Source organism: Cladosporium halotolerans, assembly GCF_011745625.1.
Source record: "Cladosporium halotolerans strain TM138-S3 chromosome Unknown Sca7, whole genome shotgun sequence".
NCBI lineage: Eukaryota > Fungi > Ascomycota > Dothideomycetes > Cladosporiales > Cladosporiaceae > Cladosporium > Cladosporium halotolerans.
The window spans coordinates 124,396-143,087 of record NW_027191458.1 but is presented as its reverse complement, the minus strand read 5'-3'; the positions used below and the strand labels follow the sequence as shown (position 1 = coordinate 143,087).

The 18,692-nt window shown below is 57.8% G+C and overlaps 6 protein-coding genes across 6 annotated transcripts; 2 read left to right on the top strand and 4 right to left on the bottom strand.

The window, feature by feature from the left end:
* Nucleotides 1–561: 561 nt before the first annotated feature.
* On the bottom strand, nt 562–1,197 carry WHR41_02796 (uncharacterized protein; the record flags this gene model as incomplete). The annotated part of the gene is made up of 1 exon (XM_069371402.1): nt 562–1,197. One exon carries the CDS (start codon nt 1,195–1,197, stop codon nt 562–564), a length of 636 nt encoding a protein of 211 aa, XP_069231634.1.
* Nucleotides 1,198–1,859: 662 nt separating this feature from the next.
* WHR41_02795 (uncharacterized protein) lies at nt 1,860–4,790 on the top strand (the record flags this gene model as incomplete). The annotated part of the gene is made up of 1 exon (XM_069371401.1): nt 1,860–4,790. One exon carries the CDS (start codon nt 1,860–1,862, stop codon nt 4,788–4,790), a length of 2,931 nt encoding a protein of 976 aa, XP_069231633.1.
* Nucleotides 4,791–5,667: 877 nt separating this feature from the next.
* On the bottom strand, nt 5,668–6,303 carry WHR41_02794 (uncharacterized protein; the record flags this gene model as incomplete). The annotated part of the gene is made up of 1 exon (XM_069371400.1): nt 5,668–6,303. One exon carries the CDS (start codon nt 6,301–6,303, stop codon nt 5,668–5,670), a length of 636 nt encoding a protein of 211 aa, XP_069231632.1.
* Nucleotides 6,304–9,295: 2,992 nt separating this feature from the next.
* WHR41_02793 (uncharacterized protein) lies at nt 9,296–10,898 on the top strand (the record flags this gene model as incomplete). The annotated part of the gene is made up of 2 exons (XM_069371399.1): nt 9,296–9,735; nt 9,787–10,898. The coding sequence occupies exons 1-2, from the start codon at nt 9,531–9,533 to the stop codon at nt 10,896–10,898; spliced, it is 1,317 nt and encodes a 438-aa protein (XP_069231631.1). The 5' UTR covers nt 9,296–9,530.
* Nucleotides 10,899–12,128: 1,230 nt separating this feature from the next.
* Nucleotides 12,129–16,679, bottom strand: WHR41_02792 (uncharacterized protein). The gene is made up of 2 exons (XM_069371398.1): nt 13,416–16,679; nt 12,129–13,363 (listed from the first exon to the last, which is right to left on the bottom strand). Exons 1-2 carry the CDS (start codon nt 16,598–16,600, stop codon nt 12,301–12,303), a joined length of 4,248 nt encoding a protein of 1,415 aa, XP_069231630.1. The 5' UTR covers nt 16,601–16,679; the 3' UTR covers nt 12,129–12,300.
* A 169-nt stretch (nt 16,680–16,848) lies between these two features.
* On the bottom strand, nt 16,849–18,447 carry WHR41_02791 (uncharacterized protein). Its single transcript, XM_069371397.1, has 2 exons — nt 17,908–18,447; nt 16,849–17,856 (listed from the first exon to the last, which is right to left on the bottom strand). The coding sequence occupies exons 1-2, from the start codon at nt 18,292–18,294 to the stop codon at nt 16,939–16,941; spliced, it is 1,305 nt and encodes a 434-aa protein (XP_069231629.1). The 5' UTR covers nt 18,295–18,447; the 3' UTR covers nt 16,849–16,938.
* Between the last annotated feature and the right edge of the window lie 245 nt (nt 18,448–18,692).

The window sequence follows — 18,692 nt, the reverse complement described above, 5'->3', positions numbered from 1 at the left end:
AAAGCAAGAAAGCGCGGACCAGACGGGCAATGATCGGCAGCCATCTGTGAATCTCACACCCACCACGACCACTCCATCAGTGAATTATAACTACTTCGACGCGGCTGTGAGAGCTGTTTTTATAAAATGTCTAGAGGACAGTGGTCACGTTAAAGTCTCGTTGAATCAATTGATCGAGTATCGTATGACGCTAACAGATAGATTATGGCTAGCATTCACGCTTGTGGAGATACATCCGGTCTCGTTGGAATATAAATGCGATAAACCTCAGACTATTGAGAAGTGCTAATTGTGATGGAATGCATTCGAGGCTAGACAGCAATGCCGCAACCTAAACAACAATATATGCAGACCGTCGCCCAGGCATGCTAAACGCGCACGCTTTGCAGAAATAGCCAGAAACCGTGTCTATCATGTCAGAACATCGTGAGCTGTACATTAGGCCAAACATAGATCCCGCAACAAATCGCAGCAATGCGCCCTCAAGATCACCGCAAGCATGAATAAACATTAACAGTCACCAACGACGCGGCAGACAAAACCATATCACAACCCCCCATGTCATCGCTGATACTCCCTCCTCCTGCGCCCATAATCATCCTCAACCACCATCCTCTCCCTCCGATAACTGTCCCTACTCGCCCTCGGCCCCTCATAGTACCCGCCCTTGCTTCCACTGCGGCGCACCGGCGCCTCCACGTACCGGTACGTCTCGTACTCCGGCCGCCGCGGGCTGGAGAAGCCCCTCTCGCGCCTGTACTCGCGCTCGTGCATGCTGTACTCGGACGCCGAAGGGGCCGCCTCGGACTTGGCTTTCGAGCGCGACGACTTGCGCGTGGTGCGCGAGCGCGCGTCGGACTCCGAAGAGGAGCTGCTGGAGTCGTGGTCGACTTCGACGAAGTTCGTGTGCGTTGTGCGGCTGGGGGCGGCGCTTGAGGGCGGGCGAGAGGTGCGGCGCGTTTCGGTGTGGATTGTTGTGCTGGAGCGCGGGGGCGATGGCTGGGGCGGAGGTGGTGGTGGTGGAGGGAGAGGTGCTGGTGCTGGTGGAGAGGGTTTGCGCTCTTCGATGATCGACTGCCGCGTTATGCGTACTTCGCGGCGAGGTGGAGGCGAGGGCGAGCGTCGGACGACGCGGCGGACGCGAGTGACGCGCGCGGGTATTGGGGCTTCTTCTTCCTTCACGCTCATGAGGCACATGGTGCGCGATTGTTCGGCGCGTGGCGCGCTGGGGGCGTGTGGTGTGGGGTTTTGCTGGGTTGTGATGGTGATGCAGGGTAGGATACCGGGTCGCCGGGTGTGTGTAGGTAGAAGTGCGGTGTGCGGCGAAAGAGAATGACAGTATACTTACAGGCCCAGGACGGGCGCGAGCAATATGAGAAACCTGCTGCTCAGGCGATGAGAGGGTGGCTTGCCGGGGTCTCACCTGGCAGAGGGCAGCCGAGGGGCTGGCGTCAGGTGGGCATAGTCTAGTTGGCGACACAGTAGCGAGTCTGCGCTCCAAGTCGTGGTAGGACAGAGAGTGATAGTGATGGCGAGCCTTGGGCAGCAAATACTAGGTTCAGGGTTGTAAGTGACAAGATCGCGTGCGCGCGAGAGTTTGCGAGCTCGGCGTCAGTACAGAAGGGGGTTGGCCGTTACTGGCCTTGGGCCCTAAAATCGGGCTGCCGTTGCGCAGGGCCCAAGCTGCCATCGCGGGAGGTGGAGGTGACGTCTGCCCATACCAGCGTGAGATCGGCGCTTCTGCACGTGGGGGCGGATTGACCGACCGATCGGCTAACTGCAGGAGTACGCTGGACCGCCATACACCCATACATCAGACATGTGAAGCTCTTGGTTGACACCCGCTCCAGCAGCCTTCCATGTCAAGACCCTCAAGTGCGACTGGCCCTGGCGGCCGGTCGTCCACTCCATCAGGAACAGCTCGGAATCTGGCCAACCTGCGTAAAGCACAGATGACCGGCCTTCGCAGCGACGACAATGTGCTTGCCTCATTGAGAGCTACTCAGATTGTGGCATCCAAGCCGGTGCTTCCGGCAGAGCTCATTGCAACTATACTGGACTACCTGCCGGTTTCTGATCTAGCACGATGTGCACGCGTAAGCCGGAGGCTGCAGGAGATGGTGTACGATGACACGAGATGGATCCAAAAATTGAAGGCAATGGGCGTATGGAACGATGGAGAAGCGCGGCAACGATTTGATGAGAACATGAAGAAGAAGGCAGAGGCACAAAGGTCAAGAGAGGTGGAAGAGGCCAGAAGGGCAGGTGGACAGAGCATGAACGGCCATTCTGGTGCAGGACGGGGGCATGCTAGAAGTTCAACGTTATTTGATGTTGGTCTGGAAGAGGAAAAGCACAAGATATCGATTGGTCAAGCAGACTCTCCGGAACGACAGCGTCGAGCACCGCTGGCGGACGGATTTGACGAACTCACCATTTCACCGGCTGGAGGCGGTCTTCCCCCATTGGACACTACAGCAGCTTTGACGATACTTTCCCAAGTACGATCCATCCGAGGACGGGCGAGGCAAGAGTTTGGAAAAGTCTATGGTGCTTTGGGGCCATTATACAACAATCTGGTCAGATCAAGGAACCAATCAGAGGCCCTGATATTTCGAACATACCGAGACCCCGAACAGCAAGCACAAATACTTTCCCAGCTCAACCGATTTTCAAAATGTGATCACAGTGAGGGATGGGCCAGCAGAGAGGCCAAGCTGGAATCCACAATCGTCGCGTTCGAGAATGCAGTGCTGCGAGAATTTCAGCAAGGGCTGGCAGCGAATGACATTGACGGTCGCATGAAGCGCTACGCACATGTTCTGGTCACAGCAAACGGGGGCGCAGTGGGCATAGATGCATACCTCAACAACGATCCGGTTGTGAACAGGTCAAGACGACTTGGAAATCTGCTCGACTGCTTAGAATCGGTTGCGCCTGGCCACGTCGACCTCAACCCATCACAATCATTCTTTGAGCGGTTATCAGAGCACATGGTCGACCAAGCATCCGTCATAGACCGCGTTTTCCCGCCATCAGTAGACGTGCTCATGCCACTCCTCTCACGGTTGTGTGACGATCTCATCTCAGACTCCGTGACAGCTTTGTTTGACGAAGCTCACAGCCGAGGCATCGAAACTTACGTCAAAGCAGTCTCTGGAGTATTTGAGCAGTCTCTGCGGTTTGTTGCTTCTATCAAACCTTGCAAGTCCTCACCGCCGGACTTTGTCGAGCAGGCTCGACAAACGGTGATTTTGTGCTTCGACAAGCATATCGACCTCTACCTTGCCGAAGAGCTTGCCTTCTTTAAGACGCGATCGAACGCCGAAGTTGAGAGATGGGAGAAAGAATTGTCCGAGCAGGAAGCCAACGCCGAATCCTTCTTCATGTCCAACATCCAACGTCAAGCTGCAAAGCGTGATTTTCTCTCATCCTTCAAAAAGGTGGTCATGATGCCCGTCACCGCATTTCCCCTTTCATCGCCCTTTGGGTCTTCTAAACAGGCCCCAACACAACCTAACCCAGCTACTGGCTCAACATCAAGACCAATGACCCCAAGCCTGGGTGACAGCAACCGAAGCTCCACCCCCCAGCCCGAACCACCCACAACAGAACTAGCAGCCAAAGCAGCCATCATGAACAACCGACTCGAAGGCATCAAATCCCTCTTCAGCATCGAAGTCGCCCTCAATCTCACCCACCACGCCAAAGCCTCCATCGAGCGCGCAGCAATCCTGACCAAATCCGAAGGCAAACACGGCCCCGCCGCCCGCGAACAGTGCGAAACCATCTTCGTCGAGCTCCTCGACATCCTCGGCGGCAAGCACATCCGGCCCGGCTTCGACAAGGCCGTCGAGCACCTAGGCAACTACAACCCGCGCGAAGTCCGCGAGTACAAATCCTCGCAGGCCCCGTCGTCGCAGGACCCTTCAGCGGCCGGCGGCGTCGAGCCCCTCGTCACCTTCCTCGAGCTCGTCAACGTCGGCGACCTCATCCAGCAGATGATCGACGTCTTCTACTCGCAGGAGCTGGTCGCCCCGCGCCTCTCCGACCGCGACGACTTCCTCAACCCCGCGGGCAAAGAAAAGAAACGCTTCGAGCAAATGCTCGACGAGCGCGTCGCCGCCGGCCTCAACAAAGGCATCGACGTCCTCATGCACGAAGTCGAATACATCGCCGCGACCACCCAGCTGCCCACGGACTTCAACCCGCCCGCCACCGCCCCCGGCGCCGCCGTCGACATCGGCCCCACATCAACAGCCACCGCCATCATCTCCACCGTCAGCAGCCACACAAGCATGCTCTCCGGCAGCACCGACAAAACCACCCTCGACATCTTCACCCAGGAAGTCGGCCTCCGCCTCTTCACCCTGCTGTGCAAACACATCAAGCGCCAGCGCATTTCCTCCGCCGGCGCCGTGACGCTCATCTCCGACCTCAACGCCTACGCCTCCTTCGTCTCCTCCCTGCGCCAGAAACCCCTCCTCCCGTACTACGCCGCCCTCCGCGAGCTCGGCGCCATCTACCTCGTCGCCATCGACCCGCCGGGGACGTACTTCGGCGGCGGCAAGGGAGGCAAGGCCAAGCGCGCGAGTTTGTTGTCGACGAAGGCGAGCAGCACGAGTTTGCAGGCCAAGGAGCTCGCGACGATCATCGCCGACGGGCAGCGGTTCCGGGGCATTTTCCCCGCCGAGGAGGTCTGTGAGTTTGCGGAGAGGAGGGCCGATTGGTATTTGGTCAGGGGCGATGTGGAGGGGGCGATGTATGGGGTTGGGTGCTGTGTTATGTAGTTTTGGTCGTGGGAGGAGAGGCGAAGGGGACGGTGTGGAGTTGGAGGGTGGGCAAGGAGTGTGAAAGGCGAGGGTGAAGAATGCATGCATGCATCGTTGGGGAGGCGGATGAAACGCGATTCGCACTCTTTCACACGGAAGATTCGCAGTATTTCTGCGTTTACCAAAATTCTGAGAGTCCCGTAAGATGAGACACGTGATTTATGTGCAAGAAAAAGAGCATTTCGTATTCACTTCCCCCCTCCGCAGCCTTTTCACTTTCGAAGCGAATCCGGAGGGGCGGCGCTATACACGGGGCAGATGAATCTACATACATTGCCTTTCACCTGTCTCTCAACTCCTTTCCCATTCCTGCGCCGAAGTGTCGAGTAGGAAGAGCGGACCAATGTTCGTTTCTGGCCCGGTCCCACTCGAATGAGGAAAAGAAGCAAGAATCGCAGAAGTAAAAGCACGCGGGCCCAAACGCCCGTCTTTCCTCGATTTCCCCCAAAGAGAAAAACAGTCGCAACGCCGTGTGGCTCCGTTTCCGTCCCAGTGTGCATGTGCAGAGTCTTGTGGTTTCTGTGCAGATGTGCGGTTTGGATGAGCTTTCTTGATAATGATAATGATGATGATGTAACTCCTGGCGGCCCGTGCTGTGCTGGTGCCGTGGCCTTTGTAAAAGCAAAACATTCCTCAGTTGTGCAAAAAACGCCGGTTGTGATGCTGATGTGTGTTATGTGCATGGTTGGACGTTTGGTCGGGCGCGAGGTCGGAGCGTGTGCGGGACCTTGTGGAAGCACGACTTGAATGGTTTGCGGGGCTTAAAGAAGGAAGCCGACGCAGACGCGTGGTGGTGGATGACTGCAGAAGAGCAGTGTCGTTGTGGTGGCGTCTCTTAAGCAGCGTTGCCCCTGCCCTGATCAAACTCGTGTGAGCTGCCCTTACCAGACCACACGCCGCCGTTGACGGAGCGAGTGATGCCGACAGCGACGCCGACGATGGCACCGCAGACGACGAGCGCAACGAGGATGCGCATGAGCATGCGCTGCTTCTTGCTCAAGGCCGCCCAGTGATCCTTCACACGGCCGCAGCCGCAGGTGCGCTTCTGGCGACGCTGACGCTTGTCCGCGAGTCGGTTCTGCTTCAGCGTCTGCTGCGTCGGCCACATGGTGCATTCTTGGTTGCCCGCTCCGACGGCGTACTGCTTGCTGAAGGGGTTCTCGTCGTCGGCGGTGATGCCGGAGTAGGGCGTGACGTTGCCGTATTCGAGGTCTTTCTCGGAGTTGGGGTGGGCGGCTTTCTTGGGGGTTTGGTGGATGGTCGGCACGGCTTCGTGCGAGGCGGGCGGGTGCTGGTAGAACGGGGAGTGAGGAGGGAGCGGCTTGTTTTCGTCGAAGGTGTCAGAGGCTCGTGAGATGGCGGGTGAGAGCGAGGGAGATTCGAAGCCCGGAGGAGGGAGCATGGCGGCCTTCTCGTCCTGTTGCTGCGGGACGATGGAGGCGCCGAATGTGGTTTGTTGGTTTGACGACATGGCGGATGGATGTGTGTGGATGTGTCTGCCGTGGGAGGCTGAGGAGGAATAAGGCCGAAGCGGTCGAGGCTGCTCCGGTGGGTGTGGTCAAGGCCAATGGCTACTGGATGCAGTGGAAGGATGAAGGCGTTGGGAGCGAGAGATTGAGCGTGGACGCTAGAGTCAGGTGTGAAGCGTCAACGGAGGTCAATGCCGGTGGGAGCAAACAAGGCGACGGGCGACGGGCGACGGGCGTGGTGGTGAGACAGAGGGCGGTGATGTACCGGCGGACGGGGCGAGACAGGACGAGCTTCAGAGGGAGCGACTGGCGGGTGTGGACGAGTGATGAGTGCCAAGGGACAGGCAGGCCGGTGATAGATGACTTGGAAGGGTAAGGTAAGAGGGAGTGGCAGCGCTAGAGGGCGAGAGGGCAAGACGACATGGTTCGATTGCGGGCGACGGACAGGCACGCGCTGCTCGAGGCGCTGCTCGATGGGCGTGATGGCAGGCGGGACGAGCTTCCTGCCCCAGACTGCTGGCGGATAGGGGACGCCACGGACGCCTGGCCTGGCGTGCTGAGCGTGCATGGGCTCGATGGGCTGCCGTGCGGCTCGCAGCACGCGCTTGCCAGCGCTACCATTCTAGCGCCCGCGCCCCCATGGTCTGGGTGGATGGCAGCGAGGCGAGAACGCATTGTTTTACTGTCAGTCCTTGGTCGTTAGCCCACGGCCACCACCAGAGCTGCCACCAGTAGCGAGACTCCCACCGCAAGGCCATCAACGCCCGGCGCCTGGTCGGTCGGACGGGCCATACACGCCCTGGCTGAGACAGGCCTCATCACAGGCCTCACCACAGGCCACACCCACCGCATCATCGCACGATCCCCACGTCAATCCTCTCACACTCCCCTTGCACGTGCGCCGTTGCGTTGAGTTGAACAGCAATCTCGGCCCTTCCCCGTCGAGCCAGCTCAGCCTGTGAGATTATGTATTGACAGAGGGAGAGAGCGAGCACTACATCATCATCGCCATTCTCGCCTCCGTCTCAGCTTCTGCCTCACATTCACGAGCCCGTGTGGGTTCGCATGCTCACCCCGCCGTGCCTGGCAGATAAGCTCCCACGGTCCCTACATAGACTCTCATGCGGGCAAACACCCGACGTCCTCCCGCTACCCCAGTTCCTGGGCGCGCGCCGGACCAACGCGAGCCAGAGCCGTCGAGCGAGCGAGCGAGCGAGCGTGCGTGCGTGCTTTGCCTCCAGGCGAAGAACGCCTTTCCCTCATACTAGACAGCATGTAGACAGCATAGCGCGCCATGACAAAAAGCACCCAGCGCCTCCATGCGGGCCACGCGCATCTCGCCCGGGCCTGTGCCAGGCTTGCGGCGAGGGAAATCTCACCTGCGCTGTGCCGCTGTGCGTCGTGCGGCGACGAGATGACGTCTCCCCGTCGTCTTACGACACCCCATTGCGAAGTGCGACGCGTGAGTTTCACATGATGATGAGCCTGCCTGTCTGCGGCATGGGCCAAGTGACGGCACAGCGCGAGAGCAGGCACTCGCACGCCCTCACGCTCGCTTTTGTCGCTCGATCGCCTGCTCTGTCCTACTCCGCCACAGCTTGCCTTTCGGCTCCTCCCTCGCGAAACGGAGCGAGCGCTGCACGGACTGACCGAGAGAGCGACCAGCGCGTATCGAACACGCTACTGTACTGTACTGTCCTCTACTGCGCTGTACATTGGAAGAAACGAACATCTCCGCACCACCTCTGCGCGCTAAGAACCCAGCCGTCAGAGCAACCCAAGCTCTATTTGCTCCCGCTCAAGCTCGCGCGATAAGAACCACTCCGGCCCTCGATTGCGGCACGTTCCTGCACCTGCAGCTCTCCTCCCGTCGCATGCATGCCTGCATGCATGATGGGGCATGAACAAGCGGGCACGTGGCCGTCGCGGTTCTAGCGCTGCGTTATGCTTTTCTGCAACCCGGGCGGTGATAGGTAGGTGCGGGCGGCTAAAAGTGCGAGTTTTTGCGTCCAGGTACTGTCGGACAGAGGTTGTTGCGGCACGCACACTGCTGGCGCTGGCGGGCGGGAGGGAGGGGATCTGGACTTGGCGTCTTTTTGGATTTCTTCACGGGCGCAGAGTGGATGTTGCTTTTTGCGGCGGGGTGGACGGTTTGCTTTATTGACCTGACAGTCACGAACCTGTTTCAGTAGAAGCACGGGCACTTATTCATGTCAGCTTCATGCTACCAGAGTTGTCATAGTGTATCGGGAGGAATGTCAAGATACCTTGCCGATGTGTAGGTGTGACTTGCTAGGCGTGAGCCAAGAACGGTGAGCTGCGTAGCGAGGCATGCTTTATCAACCTGATGATACCAACGTGATAGTAAATCTGGACTGTGGTTCTGTTCGCTTCTGCGAGTATTCGATAGTAATAGGTTCGTTCAGGTCGGCAGCCGTTTCTCTTATCTCTTGCGACTCTAATTTGACGAGATGGTGTTGGGACCCATGGTTAAGGACTGCAAGATGAACTTGTGAAAGGATAGCGAATATTCTCAGGCATCGTTTTGTTTTTATTTCGACGGACAGCGTCCGGATCGCTCTGCTGGCCGCTTTACCAGAACCTTTGAGTTCATTTCTGTCTCTTGAGGCACTGCAGATGTTAAACAAACGCAACCTAACGATAAAGTCATTCTTGCAACCGATATTATCATTATTGACTTATGCCGTAGAGACATGACGAACATGATGCTCCGGATAATCTGCTGTACAAGACTGGAGAAATCACCAGATATTAACGCGAAGGTAGCTACTCATCTTCTGATGTGAAGGTGCACCCCATCGGAGCATCTTCGCGCTGATGCACAAGACGGAAGTTGCGTTGAAACCTGCACAGCAAGCTCTGCTCTCACTACCCCTCCCATCTTCAACAAGAACCAATTCAAAAATCCGCGCATATTCTGGTTGAGCAACCTTCGCGTTAATGATGCTTAATATTGCCTGTCTTCTCTTGATCGATGTAAATGTCTTGGCACCACATGAGGCTCTGCCGCCACGTTCCTTCGATCTTGGGTCCTGACTGGTCACTTCATCCTACCATCACATGGAAGTATTTCACCCGACATGGCCATGGCCACCTCATGCCCTCCTTGCGTTGAGATGCAACGCTGCTAAACTCTGCAACCCTTGTCGTCGATACCCGCTGGGAATACGAGACGTCCTCGCAAAGAGGGCAATGCATATAAGAAGCCATGCAACCTCCAGCGTGGGCCTCGCCATCGCGCGACAGGTATCGCTTCGTTAAAACGTTGATCGCTTTTATGTTGTTCGTTTCGTTTGCCTTTTGGGCACTGGCGGGTGCTCTGCCTTCTCGTAATGCTACTCATGAACCGCTACGCTTCACGAAAGACGGCTCTTTTCAGATTAGTATCTTTGAAGACCTACATTTCGGCGAGAGTATGATTATCGTTGACGACATCTACTAAAACTGGCTAATAACATCGTCAGATGCCTGGGAAGCCTGGGGTCCCGCACAGGACGCCAACACCACGGTCGTCATGAACAGGATCCTCGACAACGAGTCGCAGCAACTCGTCGTCCTCAACGGCGACCTCGTCACCGGCGAAAACACCTTCTTCGAAAACAGCACTCACTACATCGATCGAGTCGTTGCGCCCCTCGTCTCCCGCAACCTCCCCTGGGCCTCAACCTACGGCAACCACGACAGCCAATACAACCTCTCCGGCCAAGCCCTCCTCGCCCGCGAACAGCGCTTCCCCAACGCCAGAACCACCCAAATGGTCCCCAGCGAAGACAACGGCGCCACAAACTACTACCTCCCCATCTACAGCAGCAACTGCAACTCCCACCACTCCTGCCCCCCAGCCCTCCTCCTCTGGTTCTTCGACAGCCGCGGCGGCTTCCAACCCCGCCAACAATCCCCCAACGCCTTAGACACCACCCCCCTCGGCCGCCCAAACTGGGTCTCCCCCGCCGTCGCCTCCTGGTTCTCCCGCACCTCTTCCGCTCTACACAAGACGCACAACCGCACCATCCCCTCCCTCGCTTTCGTCCACATCCCCACCCACGCCTCCCTCGCCTTCCAGTCCTCCTCCCCCGGCCCAGACCCCCGCCTCAACCCCGGCATCAACGACGACGTGCCCCTCGCCGCGCAAGCCGACGGCTGGTGCGCCGACGGCTCCGAAGGCTGCGCGTACGGCGGCAACGACCAGCCCTTCATGGACGCGCTGGCGGCCACGCCGGGGCTCATCGCGGTCTTTTCGGGGCACGATCATGGGATTAGCTGGTGCCAGAAGTGGCGTTCGGAGGGCTCTTACGGCAGCGCGGGCGCGGGCGCAGGGGTCAATTTGTGTTTCGGCCAGAGGTCGGGGTATGGAGGGTACGGGAGCTGGGCGCGGGGGTCGCGGCAGGTGTTTGTTTCGGAGGAGGGTTTGGCGGCGGGGGAGGTGGAGAGTTGGGTGCGCTTGGAGAGGGGGGAGGTTGTGGGGAGGGTTGGGCTGAATGCGACGTTTGGGAGGGATGCGTATGAGGAGGTGCCGGATTGGAGGAGTAGGGGGGTTGAGGAGGGGTATTATTTTGAGGGGGAGGAGGGGGCGTGAGTGGGTGTGCGTTGGAATAGAGAGACTGGAGGATAGTTTAGATGAGAGCTTGTTCGGTTGTGTGAGATCAAGAGAATCTCGAGGTCTAATGTGGTGTTGACTGCAACGACCCGGGTGCTGATAGTTTCTTCGCAGTACAGGCGGAACGACCAATCTTGCTACAAAAGCAGCGATGAGATACTTCAAAACACGTAGTGATCGATTCCAAAGCTGCTTATTAAAACTTCCTACGAACCCCTCATGGCTTTCCTTTTCCGACCACTTTCGAATGCAACACCCCCTCCGAAACACCCATACCAAAATCCCATCCTCCCACTTACATCACAGCCAACACAGCCAACACAGCTCCCACCGCAGCAAGCGGCAGCGCAGTCACAACCACCCCAGCATTGCTCGACGTATGCACCACACGCGGATCATCAGTCTTGCTGACAGAGCTCGTCGCGACGGAAATCCGATCGGTAGAAGTCTCAAGCAGGGCATCGGGGAATTCTTGTTTGGCTGCAGAAGGCTCTGGGAATAAAGGTGGTGATGTCACTGTAGCCGCGCCGCCGAAGGCAGACGGGGTTTCCGAGACGTCTGCGGTCTGCTCGACGACGGCCGCGCGCTGGTCCAAGTCGTCTTCTTCCAATTCATCAAAATCCATGCCCGCCGCCGACGCCCGTGCCTTGAAGCTGCTGAGCAAGGCCGGGTCCGCGGTCGAGGTGAGCCGGTCGAACTTCTCAGAGGCGTCGCCGATTTCGGACAAGGCTTGCATGAAGGTCTCTAGTGGGTCGCCGGTGGTCTGGGTTGCGGCTGAAGAGAGCCTGCTTTCGATCGCTCGTGTTGCAGAGGCGATGGCGGGAACGTCGAGATTGGTCAAGGCTGAGAAGAGGGGGGAATCGGAGCTGGAGGCATTTGGTTGGGTCGAGGCAGAGGTGACGAGGACCGCTAGGGGGATGAGGATGAGGGCGGCTGAAACGTGCATTGTGGCTGCTGATGGGGTTGATATGCTGATGAGTTATGATGGCTTTCTGGCTCTGATCGATATTTTCTGTGGTGATAGTGCGAATGTATCTAAGCGAAACGGTGTCCAGGATGTTTGTTTAGTATTCATCGGTCTTTACGGTAGTCCCTACCTGACGTTGTACGCTAAAGCGTCAGGGCTGGCAGGATGTGTGAGTGGCAAGAGGGCCATGATGGAAGGCGCAAATTTGACATAGGCGAGGCGAATGCATAGGTAGGAAGGAGTGCTCGGAAGGACTACGAGTCGCAAATTACCAGTCTATCGGCCATCGGCGTATGGTGAAACAAAGCACGATCTCGTGCAGCGGGCCTAGAAACAACATCATTGCCACACTATCGCTAAACACATCTACACTATGCGATCCCAACCCAGTATCATGATTCTCGCATCCATTACTTACAAGACCCTGCCGGCAGAGCTCGCCTGGCTGCGGTCCTTAGTCTGCGTCTTCCTGAGACCCTTACCCGCCTGGATCTGGCCCAACAGGCCGCTACGATCCGGCAGTGCACCGGCCGAAGGAGCGGCGGGCATGGGAGGAGGTGGCGGCGGACCATCCGAACCGGGCATTGGCGGGGGCGGAGGAGCACCGCCTGCAGGCATCGGGGGTGGTGGGGGAGCACCACCTTCGGGCATAGTAGGTGGCGGAGGCGCGCCACCAGCAGGCATGGGAGGGGGCGGCGGAGGAGAGGCAGGCGAAGGAGATGTGGGCTTGGAGTCCTTGTTCTCCATGGCAGACATCGGCCGCGGGGGAGCCATGGTGCCGAACAGGATAGACGCAAGCTGTTTGGCGCTGCCGCCGGTGGGGCCCTGGTCCTCGTCGTCTTCGTCGTCGCTGGACTCGACAACCGACCAGTCGTCATCGTCCGAGGGTTTGGCACGGGAGCGGCCGGAGGGTGCCGGCTCGGGGAGAGCGGTCTTGTTCTCCGCATTCTGCATGCTGTGGAACGGGTTGTAGTCCTTCTTGGCCTCGGGAGATGCGACCGAAGGAGTGCTGGCGGCGGAAGGCTGCTGGTTCATGCTCTTCCAGAAAGGATTCTTAGACTCCTCTGGCGGACTCTTGACTGCTGGCGGGCTGGTAACAATCTCGGGGACCGGAGGTGCTGCAGGGGCAGGAGGCGGGCTGGTCGCCTGGGCAGGGATGATCGTACTGCTAGAAGGAGTGGTGTCGTCCGGTGTGACATATGCTGGGCCATCGTCATCACTGCTGTCGTCGTCACTGTCGGCTTCAAGCTGAGCCCTGAGCACACGTTCTCTTTCCTTAGCAGCCTCAATCTCAGCGCGTTGAGCAGCAAGACGAGCTTCCTTCTCGGAGGACTCCTTCTTAGCCGCCTCACGGCGCTTCTTCTCCTCTGCCTTCTTGAGCTTGCCCGCCTTGACCTGCTCCTCAAGAGCACGAAGCGAGGCTTCTTGCTCCTCGCGCTGCTTTTGCAGTTCGCGTTCCTGTCGTTCTTCCTCATCCCTGGGATTTTGTTAGCCCCATGAACTATTGTCTAAGATGAAGGAGTACTCACTCGAGATCTTGCGTCTCGTTGGCCAAAGCTGCCTGCTGCTCTCTCAAGGCCTGCTCCTTGATGTCATGCTCGGCTTTCTTGGCCTCAGCCTCCGCCTGAGCCTGATCGTTGGCCTGCAGACCCTCGTTCTGTTTCTTCCTCGGCGCAGGCGGCGCAGGCTTGGCCTTGGTGCTGGCCGGCGACGGCGGAGCGACGCTCTCACCCTGCAGTCTCGACTGGCGTTCCTTCTCGCGACGAGCGTCTTCCTCTTCTGCTTGACGGACACGATCATCACGCTCCTTGCGCTCGCGCTCGGCACGCTGGCCAGCAGACTCTCCACCCTTGGAGGGAGCCTTGATACCGAGCGCGGCGAGGCGCTCCGCCATGCGGGCCTCGGCTTGCTGCTTGATGAAAGCCGCGCGCTCTTCGGCGGTCTTGTAGCTGGAGTACGAAGAGCTCGAGGGCTGAGGAGAGGCTGCATTCGAGCGAGAGGCAACGGGGCTCTCGTTGCGAGGAGACAAGTTGTCGCTGCGGCTGCGGCTGGGCTCTTCCACGCGCTCAGCGGCACGAGGACGGGCTTTCTCCTCGGTTCTGATCCTGGCGGCTCGTGAGCTGCGCTGAAGGTCGAAGATGAAGTCCTTGACCTCGTCTTCAACTCCCAGGCCATCCTCCCATCTCCTGCGCTCATGCTCATCGGAAGAGCTTTCCGCGCCCTGTTTCAACGTGGACTCCAAGCTCTTGGAGTACTCGGTGACACTCTCCTCGACATCGCGGACCATGCGCTCGTTGTCTTCACGCTCGCGGTTCACACGGTTCTGCTCGTCCTTGAGCCTTGCAGCTGCACCGCTGCCGTCGTCGGATGCTTCGACCTTGCGTCCAGTGAGAGCGGCAGAGCGCTGCTGCATCATGGCCTTAGCTCTGGCCTTCAGACGATCGCTCTCGGTCACTTCACCACCAGGTCCGGTGCCAACGATAGCCGGGGCGGAGCTGGGGTTGGCTTTAGCGTCCTTGAGCCTGAAAAGCTCAAGCTGAGCATCCGCAATGGCGCGCTCGCACTTGCGCACATGGCTCGCAAGCTCTGGCAGCTTATCCGACAAACCCTGAAGTTGCCTCTGGAGGCTGCGGCGTTCCGCATCTGAATCGCCAGTCTTGTAAGCCGAGTTGGGGTGGGAGTCAATGTCCTCTTGGAAACGCCTGATGCGGCGGAACAAATCGTCACTCTCCTTCCTGTCCTTGCGATCAAGCGCGTCTTCCTCGTCGGCGTGGCCTTCATCCTCGAAATCCATAGCGTCAAGGAGGACTTGCTTCTCACGAATGGCCTTGCGCAGCTGATCAATGCTCATCTCATCCACGCTGTTCTCGCTGACCGCAGGACTGGGGCTGCGACCGTCCTGGCCGACTCTGCGCCTAGCGGAGCTACGGTAGCCGACCTCTTCATCGTTGTTCTTGAACATGGTAGCATCTTTGCGTCCCGCAGCAGGGCCCGCTCCGTTGCCACGGAACGAATGTCCCTTCAGGTAGCTGACGCCGGTCTTTTGAGGCTGCAGGAAAGCACCAGTGCTCTTACGCTGCTGCGCATCCTCGCTGAGCAAGTTCTTCATCGTGCCGATACTAGCGTCCAGATTGCGGGTTGACGGCGGGATGAGCTCGGGAGGGAGCTTGGCTGGAACTGGGTATCCGTTCAGGCGGCGGTAGATCAAATGCATGGCGACAGCGAACTCGTCGAGATTCAGACGACCCTTGTTGTTCGGGTCTGAAAGCGTCCAGATACGCTCAAGATCACCCTTTTCGATGCCCGACTGACCAAAGATCTCAATCGCTTGCTCACCGCTGATGAACCCCTTGCCAAACCCGTCCCAAGCCTTGAACATGTCATCGTAAATTTGCTTCTCTTGCTTGGTGACAGACCAGGGAACGGTCGCATTGCCTCGCAAACCCTGGGTGGTGAAACCAGTCTCGCGCCCAGGTTGCGGCATCATCTGCTGCTGAAGAGCATCAAGATTAGGAAGGCCCGAAGCAGGCGCATTCACGAGACCCCACTGACCAGGACGGCCGGTTGGCTGGGCGTTCAGCGGTTGTGCCATAGGACCTCCGCCGAATCCGGTCTGCTGCGGCGACAGGACTTGCTGAGGTCCGAAGCCAGTAGGCATGGGCGGCATCGGAGGGCGGGGCCCGTTGTATCCGGTCGCTTGAGGCATACCTCCTTGGAAACCGGTCTGCTGCGGCTGTTGGAAGCCAGTCGGCTGGGGAAACTGGTAGCCAGTCGGCTGCGCGGTGAGTTGCGACAAAAGCTGCGAGTTAGACGGGTTCTGCGCCTGAGGTTGCTGAATTGTCGGAGTGGAGGATTTGGGCGGCTCGCTGAAGTTGGGGGCGTTGCTGCTGGGCTGCTGAGTAGGCCGATCGTCCGGCACTCCAAAGGAGATGATATCTACCATGCTGGAGACCTCGTTGCGGACCGTCTCAGGCAGGGTTGAGGGCATGCTCTTGCCAGTCAAACTCAAGTTGCAAAGCCACATGGCCAGCGCAAACTCGGGGAAGAGCAGTTGTCCAGACTTTGTGGTATCGGCGAGTGTCCAAATCTGTGCCAGGCTATTGCCATCCAGCTTACTCCTGAGAAGCAAATCCCTCGCCTTCTCGCCGCTCAAAGCCTGCTCATTTCCCGTCGCGCTCTTGAAAAGCTGCTCGAACTTCGATTGATCGGATGCAGTGATGAAGCTCAACCGAATGTTGGGAATCTTGGTGCCGCCAGTGCTAGGTGCTGGCGCTGGGGATGGCTGAGAGGTGCCGCGGAAGGAAGCGGCAATGTCGTTGGAAGTCATGCCCGTGGGCTGGGGCATCTGCGGCTGCGCCGGCGGCGGCGGCGCGACATTTTGCTGTTGCTGTTGAGGCGGGAACCCGGTTGGCTGAGGTTGCTGCTGAGGAGGTTGGAAGCCAGTAGGCTGCGGCTGCTGGAAGCCTTGGTATTGGGGCTGTTGTTGTTGGAACTGATTCTGCTGCTGTTGCGGCGGATATCCAGTCGCTTGAGGCTGCAGTCCACCAGGAGGAAAACCAGTATACTGCTGCTGCAGTGGTTGTTGCTGGCCGAAGCCAGTAGGTTGCTGCGACTGAAAGGGTGATGGCTGGCCCTGGAAGCCAGTCGCTTGGGGTTGCAGACCAGGGCGGCCGCTATTTGCGCCGCCCAGGTATGAGTTGGAGCCGGAGAACATTGTCGGTGCTCTACGGGCTCACATAAAGAGTGGTAGGTGGATGGTGGAGGGGTGACGGTCCAGGCCAGGCTTCGCTGTGAAACGTCAAGCTCGCCCAAGGTGCCTCGGGGTTGGGCTGGAGTCGGGCTGGAGAGAGGCTCGTGCTGCCACGCGCCGCTCCTGCGTACGTCATGCTGTGCTTGAAGATTGCGACGAACAGGCATTACGAAAACACGCAAAAGGCATTCTGTCCATTTTGAAATCACAGGTTGCTGCACGGAGAAAGATGATTGTAATTCATGCTTGCTAATTGACCACATCATTGCTACATTGACCACCAACTTCGATTGCCCCCTGCTTCACTGCTTCTCACCACCCTTGACACCTTGCTTCGCCCTCCACTCATCATACAACGCCGTACCATAGTCTCCCCGGTTAGGCAGCCTTTGGATCGTGTGGATGTGATATTTCTTCGGCAGCGCATTTGCCAGCCAGACGCCGTTGTGATGGTCGAACTCATCCATCACGATCGGGCTGTGCACTCTGTAGTAGAATGGCGTCTCATCGTTGACCGGACCGATCCAAGCAAAGTAGGTCTCATCCAAATGATCTTCGACGCGTTTCAGAAACATTTTCTTCGTCTCGGCAGGCAAGATCTCGTTGAAGATCCCCACTATCTCGAGCAACGCCTGCCGTTGCGAAGCCGTCATGTCTTTTGCGCAGAGGCCTTCGAACGGGATGACTCGGTTGTCTTGGTGAGCGCCTCCTAGGCCGCGCAAGTCGGCTTTGTTGAAGCGTCCGGCGGGCATCGTGTCGCCCTCGATGTCGTCAATGTCGCCTTGGAGAGTAGCCTTCTGTTGCTGCTCGGGAGAGAAACTCTTCATCAAGGCAAGACCGGCTTCCTCTTCCTTCTTGAGCATCTTGGTACCCTTGTCAGGACCCTCGTCGATGATATTTGGTTCTGCTCCGACGAAGAAAGGACCGATGACTACCTCGCCGTTAAGAGAAAAGACATTCAAACAGAGGTGGTGGCCGAACACGTTAAACCCCCAGGGCTTGTCTGCTGCTGGCTCACCAAAGAAGCAAAAGTGGTAGCTGTCCGTATTCATAACATTTTTGAGCGTCGTCAATTCTCCGAGGAAGGCGTTGGTAAGCATGGCGGTCCACACTTTGCCGTATCCTTCAGGCGAAAGACTTGCTTTGAGAAGGTCATGCACAGCGTCCCGTGTCACCTTCTGCATATCTTCAATGCGCACGCCTGAATCGACAACGATCACCTGACTTGAATTAGTAACTGGTCAGACACGGCCATGTATTCTAAGACTCACTTCCGGGTTTGACCAACTTCGCCATTCCTTTGCATTCATATCGTAGCTGAATCTCTTCTGCTCGTCTGTAGATGCAACCTTGAAGAGGTTCTCTGCGGCAGCGACCATCTCTTTAGTCGGGCCATTTGCTTTTGGGTCGGCCTTCCACAAATTTTGTCTTATCGTGCCGTCTGTGGTGAAGCCATGGTAGGGACTCTGATAGTTCTGAAGCCAGCCTCTTGCGACCGGAGTCAGGAAGATACCCTCATTGCCCAATACGCCTTTGCCGTGTGTCCTAGCATCTCGGTCATTAGGATGCAGTCTTGGGTGGTCCAACGGGATCAGATAGTCTCTGAAGTTCTTTGAAACTTCGACAATCTTGTTGTGGTCGGCAAGAGTGTTGGCCATGATGCCTGTGGATTTGTATCGAAACGTCAATCGATCTTTAGGATCAGCCCTGAAATGCTTATGTATGTTGTAGGTAAGCTGTCGTCCGCTGCGATGTCGCCGGCAGAACTCATTGCCGCGATCACAAGCACCAACTCCCGAGAACGCTTCCCCGCTCTCCACAGAACTGACGTGGATGATGAGCCCTAAAGAACGACATCGGCACGGAGCGAACATTGCTATCATGGCCGATTAATCGGAGAGCATTATGGCGAGCTGCCTCGGCTGCCAGAAAGACAAATCCATCCATAAGTGCGATGAAGACGCGATGTTAGGGCTCGGTTCCGATTTGAGCAGCTTCCGACCATCCACTCTTCTTACCTTTATTTTTTGAGTCAGCTATCTTCCCACTAAGAAAG